This window comes from Chlorocebus sabaeus, chromosome 3, assembly GCF_047675955.1.
Source record: "Chlorocebus sabaeus isolate Y175 chromosome 3, mChlSab1.0.hap1, whole genome shotgun sequence".
NCBI lineage: Eukaryota > Metazoa > Chordata > Mammalia > Primates > Cercopithecidae > Chlorocebus > Chlorocebus sabaeus.
In genome coordinates this window covers 24,140,899-24,166,269 of record NC_132906.1, presented here as the reverse complement: position 1 = coordinate 24,166,269, position 25,371 = coordinate 24,140,899, and the positions used below count along the sequence as shown (strand labels likewise).

The following is a 25,371-nucleotide window of genomic DNA, read 5'->3' as shown; positions in this document are numbered from 1 at the left end:
TTATCCTTTAATACTTTCAGACTTCAGTGATCACAGTATTTTGAAAAAAAGAATATGTGTGTGTGTGTGTGTGTGTGTGTGTGTGTGTGTGTGTATATGCTTCCTTCCACCCCTCAACTCCAAATGCATTTGTCAGGGATTCTTTTCTTTGATAAAGAGTGGAGAGTAAGATTTATCAAGGGGCTGTAATCCAAATTGCAGAAAGTCAGAACGCAAGATTGAAAGATACACATTTTTGCTGCTGCCAAGTCCTTATCTGGAATCAGAGTCTAGTAATATTTTATTTTCTCCCAAGCAGCTCTGGTGAGTCGAGCCACGATCTGCGTTATCCATCTGCCTACTTTGGAGCGGGGTGTTGTACTATTTGGCGGCTTAAACGCTTTACGTTCTTGCCAGGGCATTAAGAAAAGCTCTCATGTTAAATTAAGTCAATTAATAAATGGAGACACATTAAGCAATCAATTTTGTCAGCCTATCTCCCCAGCATTAGGTATGGTTGGCTGTAATCACAAGATAAATGCAATGTGCTGATCTATGGTAATGTTCAATAATACATTCTCCGCCAGGCTCAATTCATCAGGGAGTTTCGGTAGGGAAGGCATTTGTTATTGGCTGTCTCTGCACCTCAAGGATAACATTTCTGTCCTTTTGATTGGCCGCCTCACTGCTGCAAGATTCTAACCGTCTTATTTTGATGATGAATATGAAGGCGCGCTAAGCCGGGCTGGCGCGGAGTGTCTCAGAGGCTGCGCTCCTTCCAGAGCCCAAGGACTCACAGCTTCCTCCGCTGCCTTCCCGGGCCAACAACCCCCCAAAAGTTGTGATGCTTTTCTTTACCCAGTGCTTTGGGGCTGTATTAGATCTCATTCATCTCCGATTTCAGCACTACAAAGCTAAACGGGTTTTCTCCGCTGCCGGGCAACTTGTCTGTGTCGTCAACCCCACTCACAACCTAAAGGTGAGTCTCTGTGTCATTTTATCTTCACCCGGCTCAGGGTCAAGTCCTTTCTGGGAGGCGGCAGTGACCCTCCGGCGAGCGCGTGCAGCCCTTTGCAAAGCCGGGTCGCGGGGGCTGGGACTGTGTCTGGAAGCCGGCGTGTTTGCCTCGGCTCACTCTCGCTCTCTAGGTGGCTGGGTGCTGTTAGTGACCGAGTGTTGTTTCCCCAACTGGCAGGAAAAATTGGATTGATGGTCTGGTGTCTTTCCCCGACGCTGTCAACCTGAGAGTGGCGTGGGGGGCAGAAGTGAGGGTGGTGGAGGGAACAGGGGGGCGTCCCCATCGCTCCCCCTAGTATTTGTGGGCAAGTGCTCTGGAGACAGGATTTGAAGTTAGCCAAATTGCTCTCTGTCCCATGTGTTGGGAGAGGTGGTCAAACACGAGGATTTTAGACGCTACTGCGCGGTGAGGAATCCTGAAACAGGGACCTGGAGATTGGTGGGGTTGGGGGAGGGTTCTTTCTGCAAAGTGTTTGTCCTTGTCCTCAGACTCGTGTGTATGTGTGTGTGTGTGGTGTTGGGAGGATTTTGGCTTATTTCCTTCCTGCTGGTTAGATGCGCTCCTTGTGCTGGAGCAGGATTTGCCTGGATTGTGTAATAATGTAATCAGCTCCGAGCTGCTGCCGCGGCTGCCTGGAGCTCCCTAGGCAGCTGGGTGCTGGGTTGCTCGTGGCTGCCTAGCTGCCCCGCGGCCTCTGCATTTGCACCCTCAGGTCAGTGCCCTTTTAGAGACCAGACAAAATATGGGGTCCGGCAGAGCCGCTAAACATCACAGCCAAGACTGACCGGGAAAGGAACGCTGGGCCACTGGCTAGCGGTAGGGAGGAGGAGAAGTCAGGGGAGTGGGGGCTGGGGAGACGGTGAAGCTGAACTGCCCGGATGGGAAACTCAGCACCTTGCCTCTCTCCTAACATAAAAGGTGGACTCGTTGGAAGTTCCTTTCCTGTCCTGTGTAAGGCAGACAGGACTGAGTGCCCGGGGGGGAGGGGCCATGTCTGCAGCGCCCGTGCCCTACAGTCTCTGTGAGGATAGATCTGTCCCTCTGACCACTGCTGTTGGGGAGGAAGGGCACTGCCTGTTGTCCATTACTTTATAAACTCCCACGGCCAGACTATCCTCAGCTGGAGCGCCGCAGGTCAGCGCTGATGGGTCCCCCCACTCCTAGAAGTTCCGCGGAAAGACAGCTGCCTGGAGCTGCTGGGGCTACATGCCAAGGCCAGTCCTGGTGGAGGAGCGATGGACTGTCCTGGGACCCCTATGGTGCCCCTGACCTAGGATCTGACTCGCTCTGGTACCCCAGCTGTGACCAATACCATCGCATGCAACTGTTCACACCTGCTCTTGCTTGCGAGCTGTTTCCTCTCATTCCACTATTTCTCTTCTTCTTGGATAATTTAGTTTTATAAATAAGAATTCACACCAGTCACCCTTGGCAAAGCAAGTATATAGCATACACATTAAAGCATAATTCTGAATTCCATTTTATGGCCACTTTTGAGACCGCATTCAAACTTCCATTATTTTGTCACTTTGCATTAGTTAGTTCCCTGGGGCAAGAAATTTTGTTTACTTCTGTTTTGTATTTTAATACCTTTAAAAATTGCTTATGAGACTTTGGCATTTCTGAAGTTTGAATTTATATGGTTCATTGACTGCAGCTGATGATGGGGAATAGCCAGGTGTTAAGGTCTCTGTGTGGAGCCAGAGGAAACCACTTGTGTGTATTTCTCAATGATGTCTGCCTGGATATTGACAAATCGTCTTGCCGCCCTGACCCAGGAGTTCAGAGTTAGGGTTGGAGGCCTTGAGTCAGCTCTGGCCAGCTGTGGGAAATTGAACGCCTCCTGCACCTCGTTGAGCCTTCCCTTCCTCACCTTTTAAATGGGCTTATGAACATCTGCCCTTTCTCCGCCTCAGCTTTTGAGACTGAAGAGAGGTATCAGAGGTGTTTCATAACTCTCCCCTAAAAATAATGTATGTTATTGTATATATAATTTGTAGAGTTCCAATAGCAAATTCAAAAGTTGTCGCTTAACACATTCAGACAATTTAGAAATCATATAATCAGTAACATAAAAATGGATGGCATGCTTTGAGAGGCCAGGGCTCACTTTTTCACTTACACGCTTATCTGGCTTTTCATTTCCCGTAAAAAAACACTTAGGGATTTTTGCTCAGAGAAACATCACCCCAGATAAAGCAAGTTGAGTGCTGCTAATGTCCCCAGGATGTGGAATGAGGCACGCAGGATTTGGAGAGGGCTCCAGGTAGGGAGAGACCTGGAGAGTGCAGGTGGCCCATCAGGTAGGTTGTACCCCCTTCTCAAACCTAAGGGCTAATAGTCATTTGCAGAGCTTTAAAAGGACTAACTCTATAGGAGCATCACTGCCCCACTGCTTGTATTAAAAAGCACATGTAACCTCAAAAAAAATCTCTTTCTAAACACTAATTTCCATAAACAGACCACAGAAATATGCCTTGGATGTAATAAGCTGTGATCTATGTAATGAGGAGGAATGTCCTTCTTTTTTTAGAGAAAACAAAAATTCTGTGGCAATATTAACCCAGAATAGCTATTGATCTGCCGTGCTTCCCCACACTTTGTATGACAGGCCAGTACATGAAATGGTGACCAAGGACAGAGAGACTACAACCTTGCTTTCAATTTTCTGGGTTGCGTGTAGCTACAAAGAGGGCTGGGAAGCTTGTGTTTTTCTTTGTGGAAGCATTTATGTGTTTTATCCTTTCCTGGGCTTTCCTGAGAATTCGAACCAACAGCATTTTAGAACCTGAGGCAAGTGCTGAGTTATAATCAAAATTCACTTACAAAGCAAAGAAAATTGTGTATTTGCCATGCTTCTATAGGTCACCTTCATTCTCAATCTTATTATGGTGATTACTCAGTAACCTGGGATTCCTTCAAGCAAGCTGATGCCTTTCCTTCTAAATGGAAGGCAGAGCCTTCCCAGGGACATCAGATCCTCTGGTTAAAGCCATTACACCCCTGAAGCTCACCCTAATTAAAAGGGGCATTTAGAGTAGCCAGCCTTGAACATAAGAGACCTCAGCTTTCAGTGAGTGCCAGGCAGTAGAGTGCAAACAAGACCTTTTCCCTCAGTCTCAGTCTCTGTCTCTGAGGACCACTTGCACAGATTAGGGTTCCAAACAGTGCCCACACTTCTTTCCACCCTGTGAAAAGTGACCGTCAAGGAGCCAGCTCTCTTGGCCGGCTGCCCTCTGCTTCCTCATTCACAGTGGTTATTGAAATGTGGCGAGCAGGCTTCAGGCTGGCGCTCATGAGGACACCTGCTCTGGGTCCTGATTCAGCACTCCTCTCTCCCTCCTGTCCTTTGCTTGTTTCTAAATGAAGAAAGCCTTGCTCTCCTGGCTCCACTCCACTGGCACTAGCTGCTTCTACAGTGTCCTGCCCTGGGCAGCCCTGCCTTGTTTTGCACCATCTGCAGAGGTGCCCTTTGAGGGGAGGATCGGTCAGTCCCTGTGCCCAGGTTTTTCCAGAGAAGGCTCTGTAGTGCTAGCCGGAGCCCTTCTGGCGTCGGTCACGAGCACTTCCCAAGCAGGCAGTAGCTAGGCTGAGGCTGGCTGAGTGGCTTCCTCCTCTTAACCACAGCCTTTGATAAACAAGTTTCTGAAAGAAGAATAGCAAAATGCTTTCTGGCAAACTTCCATGAGGCCCTCTCTGATACCTCCACACCGTGCCTGCACCACCCCAGACAACCCCATTAACCTTGGGTTACAACAGAAACACACACACGAACACATGGAATGGGAGGGGCATATGGGACAATCGTGGCTTTAAGTGCCTGACAGATATGAAATCTAAAGCTAGGGCACTTCAGTACCATTTGTTGATGCATCCACGTGCCTTTCATTCTAAGACCAACCTGTGTGGATAAATGTGTATTGAGTGGCAGTGGGGAGGGTGGGAGCTGTAAGGAAGAGGAGGAGGCAGGACCAGGAAAGGAGAGATGTGAGATGTGTGCCCGCCTTTGCCATTTATGGGATAATCTTTGGAAATCCCGTGCTGCACCGGGCTTTGCTAACTCTGTTTCACACAGCACAGCAGGCGGCTGAATGAGAGGTAAAGACCTGAGCATTGTCTTTAGAGATTTAGAGGTGGCCTTTGGAGTGTTCTGCATGAATACCTACTTTAAAGCAGTTAAAGGCTTCCTACGAGATTATTTAATAGCTGGTATGTGGGTTACTCAGTTCCTCTCCACACAGTCACCTCTGATGGTCCCATTCCCAGAGCTCTGGGCATTTCACAGTCTTCTTTCTCTGTCCAGTCTGGAGTCACTTTGCCAGAGGGGCTGGAGAAAGGGTAAGGAAGGTGACCCCAAGCTGGTGGGGGTCACTGTACGAGCGTTATTCTAAAGGCTTTGCAGCCTCTTCCGGCCCATGGGTTTCTGTGAATATTGTATGACACTCCACTCTGTGGGCTCAGAGCAGTCGTGTGGCTTTTCTGGTTAACAGTGATTGCAAATGAGGCTCCTGAGTCACATAACGGGGAGGCGCAGAGCCCGGAGCAGTAATTTGGTTAGCCGTGTGCCAGTGATTGAGTTGTAGGGGAGGCTGAAGCTGGCGGCTGTGATGAGGTGAGCCAATTACCTCTGTACTACATTTATCCAGCAGCCTCGAAGCAAATTTGGTGGAATTCTCTTCACCGTGATCCCTCAACCTGCAGGGACTGTTTGGGAAAATTAGAAAATAGATACTGAAAGCTTTCTTTGAAATCCGCAGAGAGGTCTGAGTCATTTGGATGGCTTCCCTGGGGTAAGATGGATTATTTTCCTAGCAATTAACAACAAGAAAAAAAATTAACTGTCTGTGGAGATATCTTACCCTTAGCAAAGTCATCTTCATCCACTAGCTCTGTTCCTCCAAAGGGAAACAGTGACCTGGTTAGACACGAAATGTCCAGTGGAAGGAATCAACCCAAAGAATGGAGACCTTACTGACAAAATTGAGACTAGAAGTTAAGTCTTCTAGGTCAGGTGCGGTGGCTCACACCGATAATCCCAGCACTTGGGAGGCCGAGGCAGGTGGATCACTTTAGGTCAGGAGTTTGAGATCAACCTGGCCAACATGGTAAAACCCGGTCTCTACTAAAAATATAAAAATTAACTGGGCGTAGTGGCGGGCACCTGTAGTCCCAGCTACTTGGGAGGCTGAGGCAGGAGAATCACTTGAACCCGGGACGTGGAGGTTGCGGTGAGCCAAGATTGTGCCACTGTACTCCAGCGTGGGCAACAAGAGCGAAACTCCATCTCAAAAAGAAAAAAAAAAAAAAAAGTTAGGTCATCTAACATCAGATCTATATTCCTACACTGCCCCAGGTTGCCTTCAAATTTTAAGCTAAAAGTCCCTTCCTCCAGGTGCATGGTGTGAGAGCGAAAACTTGCAAGAGTCCCCTTCCTGTACCCTATCTCCCTTCCCGGGGCCAGCAGCATGACACCCTGGGCTGCACCACACACCTTCCCATCTCCCCTTTACCACAGCCACATTTTCTTCACGAATTAGAGCTTCTAAGTCATCATTCTTCCTTAATCCCTCACCCTTTCTATGAGTTTAGGCCATAATTTTGAAAGATACAATCTGAATGTTGAAATTGGGAAAGATGAAAGTCCCAAAAATATAACTATGGAAAAAAAATCCTTTAAATTTTAAGACCCTTATTTACATTTTTAAGAGAAACATACAAAATACAACAGAGTGTTTTATAGGCCACTTAACACCATAAAAGAGGCAATAGTAACATACATATTTTTGCAAGCATAAACACTCAGATATACTAACAACTGTAGCATGGGGATAAGTTATAAACAAACTATATTCATAAAGAACTAGATCAAAAGGGAAATGTATAAATGCATATTACTATGGTTGGTAATTGTGTGCACCCAGCTTTATAACTGTGGCCATCTGAAACACTGTTATGGACAACGTAAATCTTTTGATGGATGGCTCAAAAACCAGCAAGTCACCATTGCATGTGCAGTCACCCAAACCGCCGAGATCTCAAGAAATGGTATCTTTCACAAATGCAGATGTACAGAAAGGACAGCTGTTTATTCACTGAGGAAGTTTCAGCGTTTTTACACACACACACAATGCCGACACACAAGGTCAACATTGTGATAAGGCACTTTCCTGGAGTCAAATATGCAGGAAAAAAAATCCACAAAACAAAAGAGAACTCTCTCAAAGTCTTTACACAATGTATACATCTATTATTGGAGACAATAGGAAGATTAAATACATAGCATAGTGTATTGGCACTATGTGTGAAAGGGCAGAAGTAGTACATGATTAAATAATTTGGCAGGGGAGTTTTTTTGTATCTTTCACCTGCATTTTCACTTCTTCTAGAATCTTCAAAATAGTCGCCGCACTTGTATTTGGAGGGTGGTTGTGGTCTACAAATTTTATAAGTGTATGCTGTCCACTTGAAAGTTTGGTTATTGCTGGACCATTGCAATTAAGTGATTTTCTGCTATCATAGCACCAATGTAATTAGCTTTTAAACTTTTACCTTTCACCATTAAATGGCTTCATACACTTATCATAGCATTTTTGTGAGGGGTCAATTTCACAGATCTCTTCCACTGTGTTGTAAGGAATGTATAAGAATGAATGATATTCGGCTTCCCCAGTACCAAATCTGTATTAGTCAGGGTTCTTCAGAGAGCTAGAACCAGTAAGATATGTATGTATATGGATATATGAGAGGGGATTTATTAGGGAAATTGGCTCACACGATTATGACTGCTTAGTAGTCCCACGACAGGCCCATCTGCAAGCTGGAGACCCTGGGATGCCGGTAGCATGGCTTGCTCCAAGTCCGAAGGCCTTAGAACCAGGGAAGCCAATGGTTAACTCTCATTTAAATGTGGTTGCTGGTATAAGTCCTGGAGTCCAAAGGCTGGTGAGCCTGGGGTTCTGATGTCCAAGGCAGCAGAAGAAAAGTCTGTCCCGGCTCTCAGAGAGAGATCGATTTGTTTTCTGTATTTGTTTCTCCCAGCCATCAGCCAATGAGACGGTGCCCACCAACACTGAGAGCAGCTCTTCCCCAGATAACCCACTCATACTCACATACTAACCTCCCCTGGAAACACCCTCACAGAAACACCCAACATAATGCTTTACTAGATTTCTAGGTATTTTTAAATTCAGTCAACTTGACACCTAAAATTTAGTTCACAAGTTCACAACTTAGCCCCCGTACGCATCTCCTTAAATCATACTTAATTTCCGCATAAGACAATAACAAGGTAATAGTTCTGCCTAACATGATACAACTAACATGGTGCAGTTATCCTGCACACAACCTAAATGTACAAATCCTTTCTCCAGATTTTGACTTTCAGAATTTTAACATTTGGGAGTTTAATCTTTTGGGAATGAGATTTTTCAGGATTTTGGACTTTAGGGATTTTGATCTTTGGGGATTTCAACTTTCAGGATTATGATGTTTGTGATTGCATCTTTTGGGATTATGACCAGCACCAACTGTTAGCATTGTCATTATGATGAAAGCAGCTACTCAAAGCTGGCTTTGACTCCCCATACGCCCCACCTGGCTGTCTTTCTCCACCTTCCCTTCCTCTCTGCAAACTTTGCTGCTTGCTGTTTCTTGGTATTTTGTGAGTTATCTTTGGTCTTGAAGAGAATTGTGAATAGAACAATTTTTTGCCTCATGTGAAAGTCAGATTTGTCCTTAATGTTTAGCTTCAAAGAAAGCATGGAACCCCGTTGGGCTCTGAGCCTGGAAGACAGGCTGGGTCTCAGGAAGACACTCATGCCTGCAGTGGGACAGGAGCTGAACGAGCTGGGGCCTGTCATTCACAGAGCCAGGAGCCATGCAGATAAATCCCCTTCTCTGCTCATCCTGAAAACGTGCCCCTCATGACTTATGCATTCCTTCTTTTCATTAGCAGAGGCTCGAGTAAGCATGTGGGTAGGTGGCTCTGTGAGGGGTGTCTGATTTGAAGGGTATATATCTGTAGGCTCAGTGACACCACTCTGAGATTCAGCAGGGTAGAGAGACAGATGGAGGCAGAAATTGCATGTCCCTGTGAGGTTGTACATTTTCTCTCTGCCCTGCAGTTCGCTGCACCTTGAGGACATAGCTTCCCTCTGAGCGGGGCATGGATGACAAGGGGGATGATGCTTAGTCCAGGCTGCAGCCTCTGGAATTAAGGAAGGGCAAGACAGAACTCCTAGATCCCACTGTCATCAGAAAATTAAACATTAATGAGCTAAGCCCTAGGCCTGAGTTCCCTACACTCCAACTTGAGTTTCTACAAACACACACACACACACACACACACACACACAGAGAGAGAAATAATGGCAATTCTGAGATGCTCCCCTGTGTGGGCCCTGAGTGGTCTCTGAATAGAAGTGTAAGATCACAGAATGCAAAGCCCAGTGGGTGGGGAAAACTGGCCCCCAGCACAGTGGAAGAACAAGTAGAGATAAACAAGACCCTTCTTCCCCACCCAGTCTGTAACCAACCAGCCTCAGGAAAGAGGTAAGTGGAGAAAGTGGTGTTGGGAAAGAAGAGAAATGTTTTAGTTGAGGACCTAAAGTATGAGTTTTGGAGTTAGATCTGGGTTTGAATCCAATGTTGCATTCCTTAGATAATATCTTTGGCCTCCCAGAGTCTGCATGTCCTCCCCTATAAAATGGTTGTTGTTGTAAAGATTAAATAATATGATGTACAGTCCAGGCACGGTGGTTCATGCCTATAATCCCAGCACTTTGGGAGACTGAGGCAGAAGGATTCTTAAGCCCAGGGATTCGAGACCAGCCTGGGCAACATAGTGAGACCTCATGTCTCCAAAAATATAAATATTAGCAGAGCATGATGGCCCACACCTGTAGTGTCAGCTATTCAGCGTGGAGGGACTGAGGTGGGATGATCGGTTGAGCCCAGGAGGTCCAGGCTGTGGTGAGCCATGATTGCACCACTGCCCTCCAGCCTGGGTAGCGGTGCAAGACACTGTCTCAAAAAATATACATACGATTTACATAAAGTGTTCAGCACAGCACCTGGCATGTTATAATTACTCCATTAACAGTAGTTATCATCATTACTAGTAGATGAGTCCCGCAGAGATGTTACCTGATGCACGAAATGTGACCCAAGTTCCTTTGCCCAAGTTTGGGTGACCAAACTTTTACTCCAACTGTATGTTGGAGGGAAGGGGGAAGGTACAGCAGTAAAATGACACACCTGTTGAGGACCATGCTTTTGAAGCACACAGTATTTAAGCTGAGAGCCAGAATAATGTTCTGGTTCAAGGACCCAGTCTAACAAATGTGGTTCAAGGGGATGAAGTGACTTGCCCCAGGTTCCCACGGATGAGGCTCCAACAGAGCTGGGCACTTTGGTTAAGGACATTGACTCTGTAATATGTCCCCATGACAGTGCTGGACCTCTTCCCAGAGGGGTCTTGTTCTCAGGACCTTGCCAAGGTATAAACCAGCTGGACAACAGCGGGGCATTAAAAAGGCAAATGTTCCTCGTGTCTCGAGTGCTGGCACAAATATATAGTGAGAGACAGGGATGAGGCTCCACGTGAAGTCATCAAACCCTTGCAGCCATCATCCCAGACCTTCAAACAGCAGGACGGATCCAAAGACTACCTATTCATCTTGACTATGGCACCATCAGAAAACAGGTCAGAAACAAACATAATGTTTTTACCAGAAGAACAGGGTCTTTGTGGATAATTTAGAATTGTGGTCTAACTGGAAATGTCAGTTTTACTTGCAAGATGCTATATCTTGTAATCATTTCTTGGTCCTTTAATGTATTTTTAATCAAGAATAAATCCATGGAAAGAAGGGAACTGCACATTGCAGAGCTGTTTTCAGCTGTGGCACCAGCACTCCAGCAAGGAGAGCGTAGCCTGAGAAAGGAAACGGTAGGCCGTGGCTCCCCAGGATGAAAAGGACATGATCTTCTGCAGAAGAGATGGGCCACTGCAACCCATGCTTGGAGACGGAGGGCAGGGTTAGCTTGGCATTAGGAAGGCCCCATAGAGATGAAACCAAATGCAGATGAGCAACACAGATTTTACAAGAGACTGGTCAGCAAGCCTTGCCACCTGCCAGCTTCATAACCAGACTTCATGGCCCCTCGGATCTAACTGCTACGACTCTGCCAAGATGTGCCAGGGAGTCCAGGGCAAGTGGCCACTTGGAACTTTGGGTTCCCGCTGTGTACTTTAGGGATGTATGATGACTTATACTAGGCCAAGGCGGCTACACATCCTGAAACCCTGACAATAGTTTTCTACTGTATTAGTTATGCACACAATAAAAACAATAATGCTAACCACAAAATGCTACACCAAGGAACTATGTTAAGTGCTATTACATTTAATCATCACTGGGAAGTAGTATATTATTATCATTCTCCGTTATACAGAATATCAAAACAGAAAAAGGTTGAAAAGCTTACTCAATGTCACCCAGCTCTTTGTGGCAGAACCTTTTTTAAAATTAAAATTCTGTGCTTTAAAGCATGTCTTGATATGTCATCCCTCAGAGTTACTTTTCACGACAAACAACTGAGCTGACATGCTTGGCCTTAGGATTAATATTGAGTATATTTCACTTTAAAACGCTGAGCCGGGACCCTGTCTTATTCATTCTGTGTGTATAAACGCACACAGAGATGCTCCGGCTCTGGGTGGGCCATCCTGGTAGCATCCTCTGTGCTTCTCTATGCTGCCTGGTGGGATGGAGTTGCTGTGGCCTGCAGCAGTCACTTGTTCCCTTTCTCCTGCTTGCTGGAATAACCTCCCAAATTTACCACTGCATCCAAATTCTTATCTCGGGCTCTGTTTTTGGGGAACCCAAATTAAGACTATGTGTATATTTTTTAACTGCCTAACATTTATTGAGCACTTACTAAGTGCCAAGCACTGTACTAAGTGATTTACCTGAATTGCCTTTAAAAAAATCCTCAGGATAATTCATTAGTCTATTTCCAGTTTACACATGAGGAAGCTGAGGCACAGAGAGATGAAGTAACCTCTCCAGAACCCATTCCATGAGCAGCAGAATTCAGCTCTTTGTTTTGTTTGTTTGTTTGTTTGTTTTTGAGCCAGAGTTTCCCTCTGCCACCCAGGCTGGAGGGGAGTGGTGCGATCTCCACTCACTGCAACCTCCGCCTCCTGGGTTCAAGTGATTCTCACGCCTCAGCCTCCCAAGTAGCTGGGATTACAGGTGCACACTACCACTTCCGGCTAATTTTTGTATTTTTGGCAGAGATGGGATTTTACCATGTTGGCAAGGCTGGTCTTGAACTCCTTCCCTCAGGGGATCCACCCACCTCAGCCTCCCAAAGTGCTGGGATTACAGGCGTCAGCCACAGCACCCGGCCTAGCTCTTGCTTTTAACCTTGATGTTGAGCTAGCGCTCCTTCCTGATCATAGAATTGGTTGTCTGGAAGCTTCTACAAAGAGCTAAGTCCTCCAAATTCAGGCTTGGTAAAAATTATGATTTTTGTTTGTTTGTTTGTTTTTTGAGACGGAGTCTCGCCCTGTTGCCCAGACTGGGTGCAGTGGCGTGATCTCGGCTCACTGCAACCTCTACCTCCTGGGTTCAACTGATTCTCCTCCCTCAGCCTCCCGAGTAGCTGGGATTACAGGTGGGTGCCACCACACCGGGCTAATTTTTTGTATTTTTAGTAGAGACGGAGTTCCACCATGTTAGCCAGGATGGTCTCAATCTCCTGACCTCATGATCTGCATGTCTTGGCCTCCCAAAGTGCTGGGATTACAGGCGTGAGCCACCGCACCCAGCCTAAAAATTATGATTTGTATACAATGTTTCTGGAAAATCTTTGCCACAACTTTATGTAAATGCCCAATTCAAAATTATCCTGTAGGAAAGGAAGTTTGTGCTCTATGACCATGTGTTTTTAAGAAATGAGTTATCTGGTGTAACAGGTGGACAAAAATGTCTGAAACTGGGACTGGTCTCCAAATCTAGGCCATATGATTGTCTTGTCATTATCTAACAGTGGAAGCTGGTTGACCACATTGGAAATGCAAATGCTCTCTAAGCATCCACATACTATGAAACAGGCTGCTTTTTCTCTTAAAAAAAAAAAAGAAAGAAGTCTATTTATACAAAGCAAAAATGGCCTTTAAGAGAACGTGGCTTTTAGCATGTAACACCTGTTCTCTAAGAGATCCACAGGCCTTTCGAAATTTCCTTTCTCGTTAGCAGTCATACTCTATAACTAAATTTTTTTTTCCTAAAATCAAAGAGGAACGAAATTTTAATGACCATTTCCTACCTAATTTAACTCAGCTTCTACCTTGGTTTCTGGTAAATGCTTCCCCTTATGCCCTTCCAACATTTTCTTTTTCAAATACTGCAGTGAGAAGAACCGAGTGAAGGAGGCGTCAGGGTGGGAGGTGGGTGTCTGGAAGGAAAGCGGGATGATGCCTACAAGCCGTGTGTCCAGGTCGAAAGCCAGAGAAAGGAGGCACTGTGTCCACATTGATCCTAGAAAGCGGGAGGAAAACACTCAGGCAGGGGCCAAGGAGGGAAAATCACCAAAGGAGGTCTCAGAGCCACCTCATTAAACAGCACTGATATCTGGGAAAAGTCACCAAGGGGTGCAGAAGGCTCACAGGACAGACTGGAATGGAAGGAATGAAAAGGAAACCTGAGGAAAGGCCTCAGACATGTGCCATCGTCACAATTCCCTGTCCTCCATGATGTCTGCTTGTCACAGTGTCCCCCAGGGTGGTGGCCTGGGGGCACTGGGGCAGGCGCTGGCACTGCAGGAACCTGACTATTCTCTGCCACCCCCATGCCCTGTGCGAACCTCCCTGTAAGCAGGAGGGCTGATGAGCACATCAAGAAGCTGCCTCATTGAAGCCAAAGTGCTACATCTGTTTATGGTAATTAAATAAATGCCAGTTGGACCCTTCTCAGTGTGCTTACTGAAGCAAGTGCCAGAAACGCGCTGCTCTCCAAGAATTGGAGAGAAATTAGAAACAGAGAGGCGAGCTCCCAGGCACTTGCCACCCACTCCTTGAAAAGACTTGGCCAAGGAGGTTTACTCAGAATCAAGAGGCTAAGCTTTCATTTGCAGTTCTGGCTTGCTTCCTTGTGTGGTCTTGAGCAAGTCGCTTAACCTTGGCTACTTAATCTGTCAGATGAGAAGATGACACTTGCCCTTTACCTCCCTCCAAAGTGACCTTGGTGTGCAAAGATGAGTCTTTACAATTGAACTGATTTACAGGCTGCCTCTTTTCAAAAAAGTTTGAGGCAATTTACACCAAAATGTGGGGTGATGTGGTGAATACAATAGACATAAAATGGAGAATGCAAACAGGTTAATTTTATGAGTTTAACCCATTTATCGTGGGTGGCAGAAATTTAATAGAAAAGAAAAGTCCACAGAGGTATTTTAAACACTTATCAATGTGTTGGAAACATCACGGGCTTTGGACTAGGATGTGGCTTCAAATTTAGTTCTAATATTCATATCTATGAGATCCTTGGCAAGTTCCTTCATCACCTTGAGCTTTGTTTACCTTGCCTATAATAATACATACTATGTGAGGCTAAAGAAGAATTAATATGGTAAATATAAGCAAAAGCACCTAGACCAGAGCCTGGCACACAGTAGTGCTTTCATAAACATTGATTTCTTTTGGCCTGTATGCATTCCTTCTTCTCTTCCTCCCTCCCTCCCTCCCTCCCTCCCTCCCTCCCTCCCTCCCTCCCTCCCTCCCTTCCTTCCTTCCTTCCTTCCTTCCTTCCTTCCTTCCTTCCTTCCTGTCTTTCTCTTTCTTCCTTTCTCTATTTTTCTTTCTTTATTTTTCTTTCCCTCTCTTTGTCTCTCCTTCCTCCTTTCCTTCCTTTTTTTCATTCTTTTTCAAATTTAAATAAGGAAGTCCCCAAAAAGCTCCTCACATTATTTGATGAGTGAGTTAGAGAAGAACCTCTGGGAATGAGAAACAGTTTGAAATTAGGAAAGGAAGTGAGCCTTGACATGCAGAAAAGGGACACATTTTCAAAATGAGTGATGACTCTATGAACGAATCCAAAGTCACCAGATGAGTCTCTTAAATTCTCTGAGTCTTATTTTATTACTGGAGTGTAGAATTAATAAGTTTGGTTTCCTCCTTTGCCCCCTGGATCTCTCCAAAAGATTTGGGAGTAGAAAAGGGAGAGCTGGGAAGATGTTTTCTCCACGTGAAGCTGAGAAGACGAGGGCCACTGTTATGGTGTCCCTAGGGGACACAAATCTAGATAGACATGAAGCTTCAGTGGGAAACATGGGGCTGGCACTAGGGCGGCAGATGTCTACACATTTACCACTAACCAATTATAAAATAAAAATGACAAATGCAATTCTCTTTTACTCTCTGAGGTCACGTGGGTATGCCCAAGCAGGCAGGATGTGGTGTGTAAAAAGTGACCACTGGCAAATATTACAGGCAACTGGGGACATCCAGGAACGTCCAGGAACAGGAAGCAGGGTCACAGCCACAAGGTTATTGACTGAGGCAGGATCTCTTTATTTCAACTTTTAAGTTTGGGGTACACGTGCAGGGTGTGAAGGTTTATTTCATAGGGACACGTGTCCCATGTTGGTTTACTGCACAGATCATCTCGTCACCCAGGTAGTAAGCTCAGCATCCATTAGCTGTTCTTCCTGAAGCTCTCCCTCCCCCCATCCTCTCACAGGTGCCCCGTGTGTGTTGTTCTCCCCTGCCATGTGTCCATGTGTTCTCATCAATAATCAGCTCCCACTTATAAGTGAAAACACGCTGTATTTGGTTTTCTATTCCTGCATTAGTTTGCTGAGGATAATGGCTTCCAACCGTATCTATGTCCCTGCAAAGGACATGATCTTGTTCCTTTTTATAGCTGCATTGTATTCCATGGTGTATATGCACTACATGTTCTTTACCCAGTCTATCACTAATGGGCATTTAGATGGATTCCATGTCTTTGCTATTGTAAATAGTGCTGCAGTGAACATATGCGTGCATGTGTCTTTATAATAAAATAACCTGGCAGGACTTTTCAAGACCTAGTCTCGCCTTCTCCTCTGTGAAGCCTTTCCTGATAACCCTTGACCCCCTCTATCTGCCCCACTGGTTCTCACTGATTTTAAGCACAAAGCTCAGACTCTCCGCTCTAGGCATTTACTTGCATATCCGTGTCCCTATCAGATGGTGAGTTCCCCAAGGGCTCTGTATCCCCAGGCCTGGTATAAATGACTGGTTTGTATAGTGGGTGCATAGTAGATGTAGGTCTAATTAATAAATAAAGGCTAAGAACTGCAAGAACAAGGCAAGGAAGTGGGAAAACTAAGCATGTTATCAATACAGAGGCTGAAGAACAGGGAAAGAATCAGGCGTCTCCCAAAGCATGCTCTAAGGCAGAAACACGATATTCAGAGAGCTGTCATGTACAAGAGCAGAGCCTGAGGAGCAGTGAGACTTGGTCCCAAGCCCCGCAGATCCCTCCAGCCTGTGGAGAGTGTTAAGTTTCTGAGCCAGACTGGGTCTGAGCTCACAGCTGGGGTCGAAGATATAGAAGGTTTAGCTTAATGCTAAGTGCTGGTCTCTGGAGTCACACTACCTGGGTTCAGCTACTGCCTCTACAGCTGCCAGCCATATGACTTTGGACTTGAGTTTTAGCTTTTTGGGGACCTCAGTTTTCTCATCTGTAAAATGGGGTAATAATAACTGCCCGCCTCCTCTGGTTGTTCTGAGGACTAAATGAGTTAAATGAGTTAATATAATAAAGTGCTTGGCACAGAATAAATGCTATACAGATGTTAGCTGCTATTATTACTATTGTTGTTGTTATTATTATCATTACTAGATGTGAGGAGGGAACCCTTAGTCCATAGGTCCTGATGCTGATGCAGTGAAAGGAAAGAAAAGAATCTAGTGTGTCCGGCTTCCATTTACTGGATTGTAGCTGCTCTAACTTTGGCTGATTAGTAGTTGATAATCTGAAGACTAGTTCTCTACATGCTATTGAGAAATACTTAAAGTTTCATTTTTGGAGAGCCTGGGAAATAGTCACTATCACAATAATACCAAAGGTTGACTTTTTTGAACAATGGGTTTGAGATTTGTTTGTGAGTATATTCAAATAAATCAGGGAGCTTTGTGGTTTGGGAGGCGGTGGGAGAGAATTAATCTTCCTCTTTCTGCCTTTCTAGTCTATCTTGTGGCCTCTCACACCTGCTGAAGGGAACAAAAGAACAGGAAAAGGCCCTTTAATAATTAAAGAAAAGTTTCTATTTACTTGTCTTTAAACACACACTTATAAAGCACTTACTATGTGTTAGGCATACACTGTTCTACTTACTAATATTAACTTATTTGATCCTCAAATAACCCTGTGAAATAGAGCTATGATTATATAGATGAGGGATCTGAGGTCCAGAGAGGCTTAGCAATGAGTCCAAAGCCACACAGCAGCAAGTGGTGGAGTCAGGATTGTGAACTCAGGAGTTTCTCCTGCATCACCTCCAGAAGGCGTAAGATTAGGTACCGGCACAAGACGGTCAGCACACCTCTTCTGGCCCAGAGTAGGTCGGTTTGCGGGCCTGACTCTGGGTGGCCCAGCTTTGGAGAGGAGGTGTCATGTCCCACAGACACTGAGCTGGAAGCCCAACGGGACAGCCTCCAAGAGGATCGGGATGCTGCCCACCAGCCATGGACCCTGAGCTCCCAGGGAGCACTGCCCTGGAACCTGAGGCCTTTCTGCTGCATCTTCCCGTTGGTTTCCTATTCCTTAGTCTCAGAAGGTGCTCACTTCTGAATTTCAGTGAAATTTGAGGCCCAGGGGATACTCTCCCTTTTTTCCAAGCAAAAAGAGAAAGCCCCAGGGAACCCATCCATGTCAGTAAGCAGCTCTGTGTGATTGCTGGGCCTTCACAATTGGACAGCCTCTTCTTTCCCCCGATAGAGATAAATGTTGATAACTCAATGATGATAAAAACATTGTAAAGTGTCAAGCACAGCATGTTTAGTTACAAAAGCTAGGAATAATTGCTTCAGCTTTGCTGCTAAGAAAACCAGTTGTTGAGTCCAGGCTAATTCTAGTAAGAAATTGGCATTCAGGGATTAATTATTTGGAATGTAATGACTGCTACAACCCAAACTAATGAGAACAGAAGGCAGTTTCCAATTAGAATTCCGGGAATGAGATAGGCTTTGCCAGGCTGAACGGTACAGAATGGAAGAGCTTTTTTTTCCCTTTGTTGTTGTTGTTGTTGTTATTTTTCCTTTTTGACCTCAGTATTGGTTGGGCAAAAAATAAGAAAGCATTTTGCAAGGACAGCTTCTGAGAAGACTAGCCAAAAGTCTGTGCAGACGCCTCGGGAAAACTCTTGATTGATTGTTAAAAGCCTGGCTGAGCTCTTCCTGGAGGCCCTGAGCAGGCTGGGGGCAAGCAGGCCAGGGTGAGTCATCGCCATGGTAGGGAGAGGGAGCCAGCTCTGGGCATGGAATCAGACCTGTCCCTGCCGCTTACCAGCTCTGACCTTCCGCAGGTCATGTCCCCTTTCTGAGTCTGTCCCCCTGTTGCAAAACCGGAATGGATAGCAGCACTTACCCTGCCAATTGCAATGGTTTATTGCGAGGATCAAATGAGAAAATACCTGACAAAGTGCTCTGCAATCTTTAAATCACAGTGTGGATAGACAGCATCATTTGGATGAACCACCCTCTTTCTGTTCCTTTTATTTGTGTGCTTAGCCCTGCCTTGTTCTAAAAAGGACTGCCGTGTGTGTGTGTGTCTGTGTGTGTTTGTGTGCACGCGCGTGTGTGTATGTGTAATTTGTTACACTATGAGCGCCATATAGAATAACTGTCATGGCAAGCAGTTGGTCAGTACCAAAAAGGACTCAGGGTGGTTGACTGGGTCCAGCTACACAATAGCCTGAGGGCCCTGGGAGGGAGTTGATTCACTCTAAGAGGGTCTAAGATGTCTGACCTTCAGCGATGCCCTTGTCAGACCTGGATCATGGATGATGGAGGAGAAATGAGGAAAAGAAGCGGGAGTAGCTTTTTCATTCAAGTGTTTATTTATTGAGCACCTACTACGAGCATATATTTATTGACACCTACTGTGGAGAGTGGTGCTGTAATGGAGAGAAGAAAAGAATCCTTAGAAGATGCCCACCATAATGGATACCTCATGGGCGAGGTCCCAAATTTGTCACCTGTTTCCCAGTTCCTATCCAGTTCCCCCCACCTCTGTCTCTGCTTTCTGGCTGTCATTGGCAATAGGGATGCTGAACAGAATTTCCCTGAATTCTTTCAACTACCCAGAAGGCACATGCATCAAAGTCCCACCATAAAATAAAGAGTCTTCAGATTGCCAACAGGACTTGGATGATCAGAGTATGTTCTGAGAGAGGATTTAGACCTGATGCTTTTAGGATAAATCAAAGTCAACAGAAAAATAGCAAGATGTGGGGGAATTAGAACCCTTGTGCATTGCTGGTAAGAATGTAAAATGGTGCAGCTGCTATAAAAAAAACAGTATGAAGCTTCCTCGAAAAAATTTAACATAGAATTACCATATGACCTAGAATTATACTTCGGGGCATATACCCAAAAGAATTGAAAATAAAAAGTCAAATGGATGTTTATTGCAGCATTATTCACAATAGCCAAGAGGTGGAAACAGCGCAAGTGTCCATCAACAAAGGAATCAATAAACAAATGTGGGATATTATTCAGCCACAAAAAGGAATGACATTCTGACATCCCACATGAGTAAACCCTGAAAACATTATGTTCAACGAAATAAGCCAGACCCAAAAGGACAAATATTAGATGATTCCATTTACATGACATTTCTCAAGTACGCAAGTCCATAGAGACAGAAAGTAGATTAGCGGCTACCAGGGATGGGGGAATTGGAAACAAGGAGTTCCTGCTTCACGGCCACAGTGTCTCCCTGGGGTGAGGAAAAGTTCTGAAAATAGATAGTGGCAATGGTCACACACATTGTGAATATAATGAATGCCACTGAATTGTACACTTCCACATGGCTAAAATGGAAGATTTTATTTTAGATATGTTTTACCACAATAAAAATATATATATACTTTGCTTAAATCAAAACAAACAAAAGAAAAAGGCCAAGTCCCCAGGCAGAGTTGGGCATGGCAGGACCCTTGCCCACCTGGGTGGCCGCACCCCACACCTCTCTTCCCTCCTCCCTAGGCACTTCCAGCTGGCTCTCCCTAGCGCTCCTCTGGCCCTCCCACCACTGGGTTGGAAATGCTCTCCTACCTTCCCAAAGTCCGTCTTCTCAGGCCACCCAACCAAGGTGGGGTTCCTTGGCTGTATGCTCTCAAGGACCCATGCTCCTTCGCTCCAGAATATGCAGCTTAGCAGTGGGATACCTGAATGGTGTCTGACTCCTCCATGAAACATGAATGCTGTGAAAACAGTTTTGGTTTCATCTGTCCGCTATGGAGACACTGCCCATAGTAGGCCCTCAATAAATACATACATGTTGGGTAAAGAGACACATGAAGGAATGAGCTGTTCCGTCTTCTCTCTCATGTCCCCTCCTTCCTCTTTACCCCATTATCCATTACCCACAGCACTCACGGCTGTCTGAAACAGTGTGATGTCTTTGTTGCTTTATGTTTCTATGGTGTCCCTGCCTTCTGATTAGAGTATAAACTGCTTGAGAGGAGGGACTATTTCTGCCTTGCCCACCGTAGCTTCCCCAGTCTAGAACAGTGCCTGGCATATTGGAGGGGCTCAACAAATATCTACTGAATGAATGCATAGCAGACCTTCATTAACTCCTTCCCGGATTATTTTCTACTCCATATCAGTGCCAGAGTTGTGGTCTACAAATATCGATTTGCACATGACCCCCTTCTGCTGAAAGCCTCAGTGCCTCCCCCAGTTCCTGGAGGTAATAAAATCTGTGTTCCTGTCGGTGCATACACTGGCCTCTGCTGGCAGCCCCTCGTCACTAATCAGACCTTCTCACCGCCGGAAGGCTCAGAGCTCATTACAGAGACCATTGTTTTGTTTTGTTTTGTTTTTGAGGCAGAGTCTCGCTCTGTCTCCCAGGCTGTAATGCAGTGGCCCGATCTTGGCTCACTGCAACCTCCACCTCCTGGGTTCAAACGATTCTCTTGCCTCAGCCTCCCAAGTAGCTGGAACTACAGGCATGCACCACCATGCCCGGCCAATTTTTGTATTTTTAGTAGAGACGGGGTTTCGCCATGTTGGCCAGGCTGGTCTCAAGCTCCTAGCCTCAGGTGATCCACCTGCCTCGGCCTCCCAAAGTTCTGGGATTATAGGTGTGAGCTACCATGCCCCGCCAACATAGACCATTCTTAACTCATTCTGTGCTCTCTTCCCAAAACACCCTCCTCTGCCTTTTTGGTTAGTACTTTCTTACCTTCCAGGGCCACTCAGAGGTCCTCTCCTGCTGGAAGCCCTTCCTCAAACCTCCTATGTCTGTCTCTAACATGGTGTAAAACTGCTACCCAGCTGAGTTCTCCCATTAGACTTAGGCCCTGAAGAGCTGGGAGCAAGTTTAGTTCATCTCCATGCCTCAATACCCGGCAGATGGTCAGCACCAGTGAAGAGGGCTTTAACCAACCCCAGCTCTTCAGAGTGAATTTGGAAATGAAGCAAGTTGCCTCTTGACTGAGATAAATGACCTCAGTGTTGTAAAACCACCCTTAGGCCAGGCAGGTGTGCACCCTAAGCTCTGCAGGACCCACCTGGCCTGCCTCGGGCTGTGCCTCCACCCCACGCCTTGAGGAATGTGCAGTCCCCCCTGAAGGTCCCCACTTGTAGCTCACACTTCCCTTGCTAGGCCTCTCTCTGGGTGCCCAGGGCTTGCTTGTCTTCTGTAGGTCTGTCCTCCTCCTAGGAGTGCACAGTGCCACCAGCATGCATGCCCCTGACAGGTGTCCAGGCTCACTTTTTATGGAGACTTTAGACAGAACTTAGATGTACAGGCTCAGGTGGCCACATACATCAGGTGTGGGATGGAGCCAGGGATGGGAAGAGAAGCAGGTGCCTGCCCCTGGAGCTACAGCTGACTCTGTCCAAGGGACATATTCCAGAACTCTAAGGAGTCCCGAGCCCTCTCATTCTAACCTGGCTTTCTCGTGTTATGAAGATGTTCATTTATCAAGATAGGAAGAAAAATGGACTGTATTTAACAGCCTATTGGCTTAGTGTGTAACTCTGAAACATTTAGACAAATGGTTCATGCTTCTTTCTGTGACCCTTGCCCAGGGTCTCGCAAATGTTAGAGGCAGGCCTGCACCGCAGCCAGACAGGAAAACTGCACCCCGGGACAGAAGGCTCCTGGGGTGTGGTTCATCATGGCCTCGAACCCAAGTGCCTCTAAAAACAAGATAATTGCTGCGTTAAATAGGAGTGAGATTTTATTAGAAATTAGAAGCAATGCTTGGTCTTCTCAGAGGGAAAAAAATACAGAAAGGGAAACAAGCAAGACTGTTTTGCCTCAAACTAATTGATGGAGATAGATGTCAGACCAAGGGTTATCTCTGGAGGTGGGAGTGTGGGTCTGCCTGGGAAGCGGCATGAGAAAACCTTCTAGGATGTAGCAAGTGTTCTGTATCTTTTGAGACAGGGTCTTGCTCTGTTGTCCAGGCTGGAGTGCAGTGGTGTGATCATGGCTCACTGCAGCCTTGACATTTTGAGCTCAAGCAATCCTCCAACTGTAGCCTCCAAGTAGCTGGGACTAAAGGTTGACACCAGCATGCCCGGATAATTTTTTATTATTATTATTTGCAGAGACGAGGTCTTGCTATGTTGCCCAGGCTGGTCTCGAACTCCTGGGCTCAAGCAATCCTCCCACCCCCGCCTCCCAAAGTGCTGGGATTATAGGCATGAGCCACTGCACCCAGCCACGTTCTATATCTTGATCTGGGTGGTGATTACTGGGTCATGCATATGTTAAAATTCACCAAGCTGCACAGGTGAGATTAATGCATTTTACACACAAGCAGTTTTTGGAGTCAGTCAGCTTGCTGACTTTTGCTAGCTCTGCCCTTGAGCCAAGTTACTGATCCTTTGAAACCTCAATTTACTCTATGCAAAGTGAGTAAAATCAACACATCTACCTCACAGCACTGTGGTGCTGATGAAAGGTCTTGGTGCTCAATCAGAGGTCATTCTAGATTAACTATTATTAAATTAGTTATGTAAGGTATTGCTTATTAAAATGCTTTGAAACTTTGAAAAGGGTGGATTTTTTTAAATGCAGTTTTTCTGCAAAAAAAAAAAGAAAAGAAAAACAGAGTTAATTCTGTTCAAAACTCTCCTCCCTTCTAACTATTCTGTCAGTACCACTTGTTTTCACTGACTGATTCCTTTTAAACCACATATGGGTCTAGATGCTGACTTTTCTGCACGGTAAGCAGGTTTCCCCTTCACCATCAGGCATGACAATGAGACCGGAATTCAATCCTAGAGGAAACCAGAGCACACTGTTGAAAATGACTTATTGAAAGAGACCTTTATTGTCATGGACTTCACCTCGGGCCCCCCAAAAGAGGCTTCATCTGGCTCCATTTGATTTCTTATGGAAATGTCCTGGCTCTCATCTAATTCCACATGGAAGCTCAGCCTGGATTGAGAGGAAATTTAGACTATCTTTCATTAGATGAGCTGGGATAGCAGTTTTTGAGTTTCACAAAATAGTGAATTATGCCTTCCTTATTATACTGTGGTTAAATTTTGCTGTTCCCAAAATGCAACTTCAAAAGAAGAAGTGGGCTACGACACAGAATCCTAGCAGCTTTCAGAGTAGCATTCGTTCATTTGTCAAACCTTTACTTGGTGCCTGCTAAGGACAGGCACCATCGGGGTGAAGATCATTGAAATAAAGATCACCACGCCCCTCAGAGTTTAGCTAGTTCATCTCTAAATGAGGCATCAGGACCATGAACTTCAGCCATGGAAGTGTATGAACCAGTCAGGGTTAAATACTCAAGAGGAGAAGGGCAGGAGAAGAAACCTGCACAGAGCACTCCCATAGGCCAGTCATGGGGGGATGCTTTGCTTATGATATCTCATTTAGTCCTCCCAACAACCCAGCAAAGCAGTTATTATTCTCATTTCACAGATGAGAAAACTGAGGTTCAGAGGAGCTAAGACATGGCCGTAAGTTGCAAAGTCCATTAGCGGACGTGGGACGGGCTACCTAATTTGTGGGGCCCAGTGAAAAGTGAAAAGTGGGCCTCCTTGCTAAAATGTAAGAATTTCACAGCAGTGACAGTAGTGCATTAAATTGGGGCACTGTTGGAACTGCACAGATTGGATGTCCATGAAGCCAGTCTTGAGTGGAGATGCTACAAAGAATTATGGAAGCAGAGAGGAAGGAAGAACCGAGGTTGGCTGGAAAGATAAAATTAAAAGCTTTATCGGTAGAGGTGGCAGGGGCCTGGAAGGGGAATGTGGCTTTGGTATCATGTAGTCTGGACACAAGGCTACCCTGCTGACTGCTTTGACTGAATTAATCAGAGCCTGATGTAGCGGGGAGTTGAATGAAGTATCTCCTGAAGCCTATGGGACTCACAAGTCTGTCCTGGGAGCAAACCACCTACACTGAGGGAGGAAAGGAATCCAGCTCTAGGGTTCATTTGTGGCTGTTTGGAAATTTCCCAACCCCCTCGGAGAACTCTGTGACCTCCTGGACTGGCTCCAGGCCTGGACTGGACATGTCTGTAGAGTTCCATATTAGTCAGAAATAAAATCAGTTATAAATAGCAGAATGGTCAAATAACTGTGGCTTGAACAAGTAGTGGTTTGCTTTTCTTACAAATCACAGCCTGGGGGTAGATGGTGTCTAGCATGAGTCCAGGTGCTCAGAATGTCAGGATTGGCCTGTCTGCTCTTCTCTTGCCCTTTCCTTCGCATTCGCCGCCTCGTATTTGCGAGACACTGGCTGCAGCTCCAGAGTCTCGACTGCATTCAAGACAAATGGAAGGGGAAAGAGTGACACTGTTTCATTTTATTAGAGAAGCAAAAGCTTTCTCAGGATCCTGTCCTCCAAAAGACAACTCTTAAGTTTCACAGACCAGAGCTGGGTCAGTCACACAGGCACCAGAACTGTCAAGAAGGGCCAGGGAAACAAAGAATAGTGATTGGCTCAGACCTAAGAGTGGCCACTTAGCTGCCATGAATGAAACTAAAGAGCTGTTCACCATGAAGAAAAAAGGAACTGGTGGTGGGCAGGCCATTAAAACCATGGTTTACGCGAGAGACTAATCTAGACCTCTGAGTTCATCACAGTTAATGTGTGCATCTCCCAGAGACAGTC

General features: G+C 45.7%; 1 protein-coding gene across 1 annotated transcript in view; it reads left to right on the top strand.

Annotated features, from left to right (window-relative positions):
- The first annotated feature begins 685 nt into the window (after window positions 1-685).
- Window positions 686-25,371, top strand: part of SIAH3 (siah E3 ubiquitin protein ligase family member 3) — a 73,610-nt gene continuing 48,924 nt past the window's right edge. Inside the window, exon 1 of the mRNA XM_007960335.3 lies at window positions 686-958. Coding sequence (XP_007958526.2) covers window positions 824-958 — 135 coding nt within the window. The 5' untranslated portion in view covers window positions 686-823. The remainder of the gene's footprint in view (window positions 959-25,371) is intronic.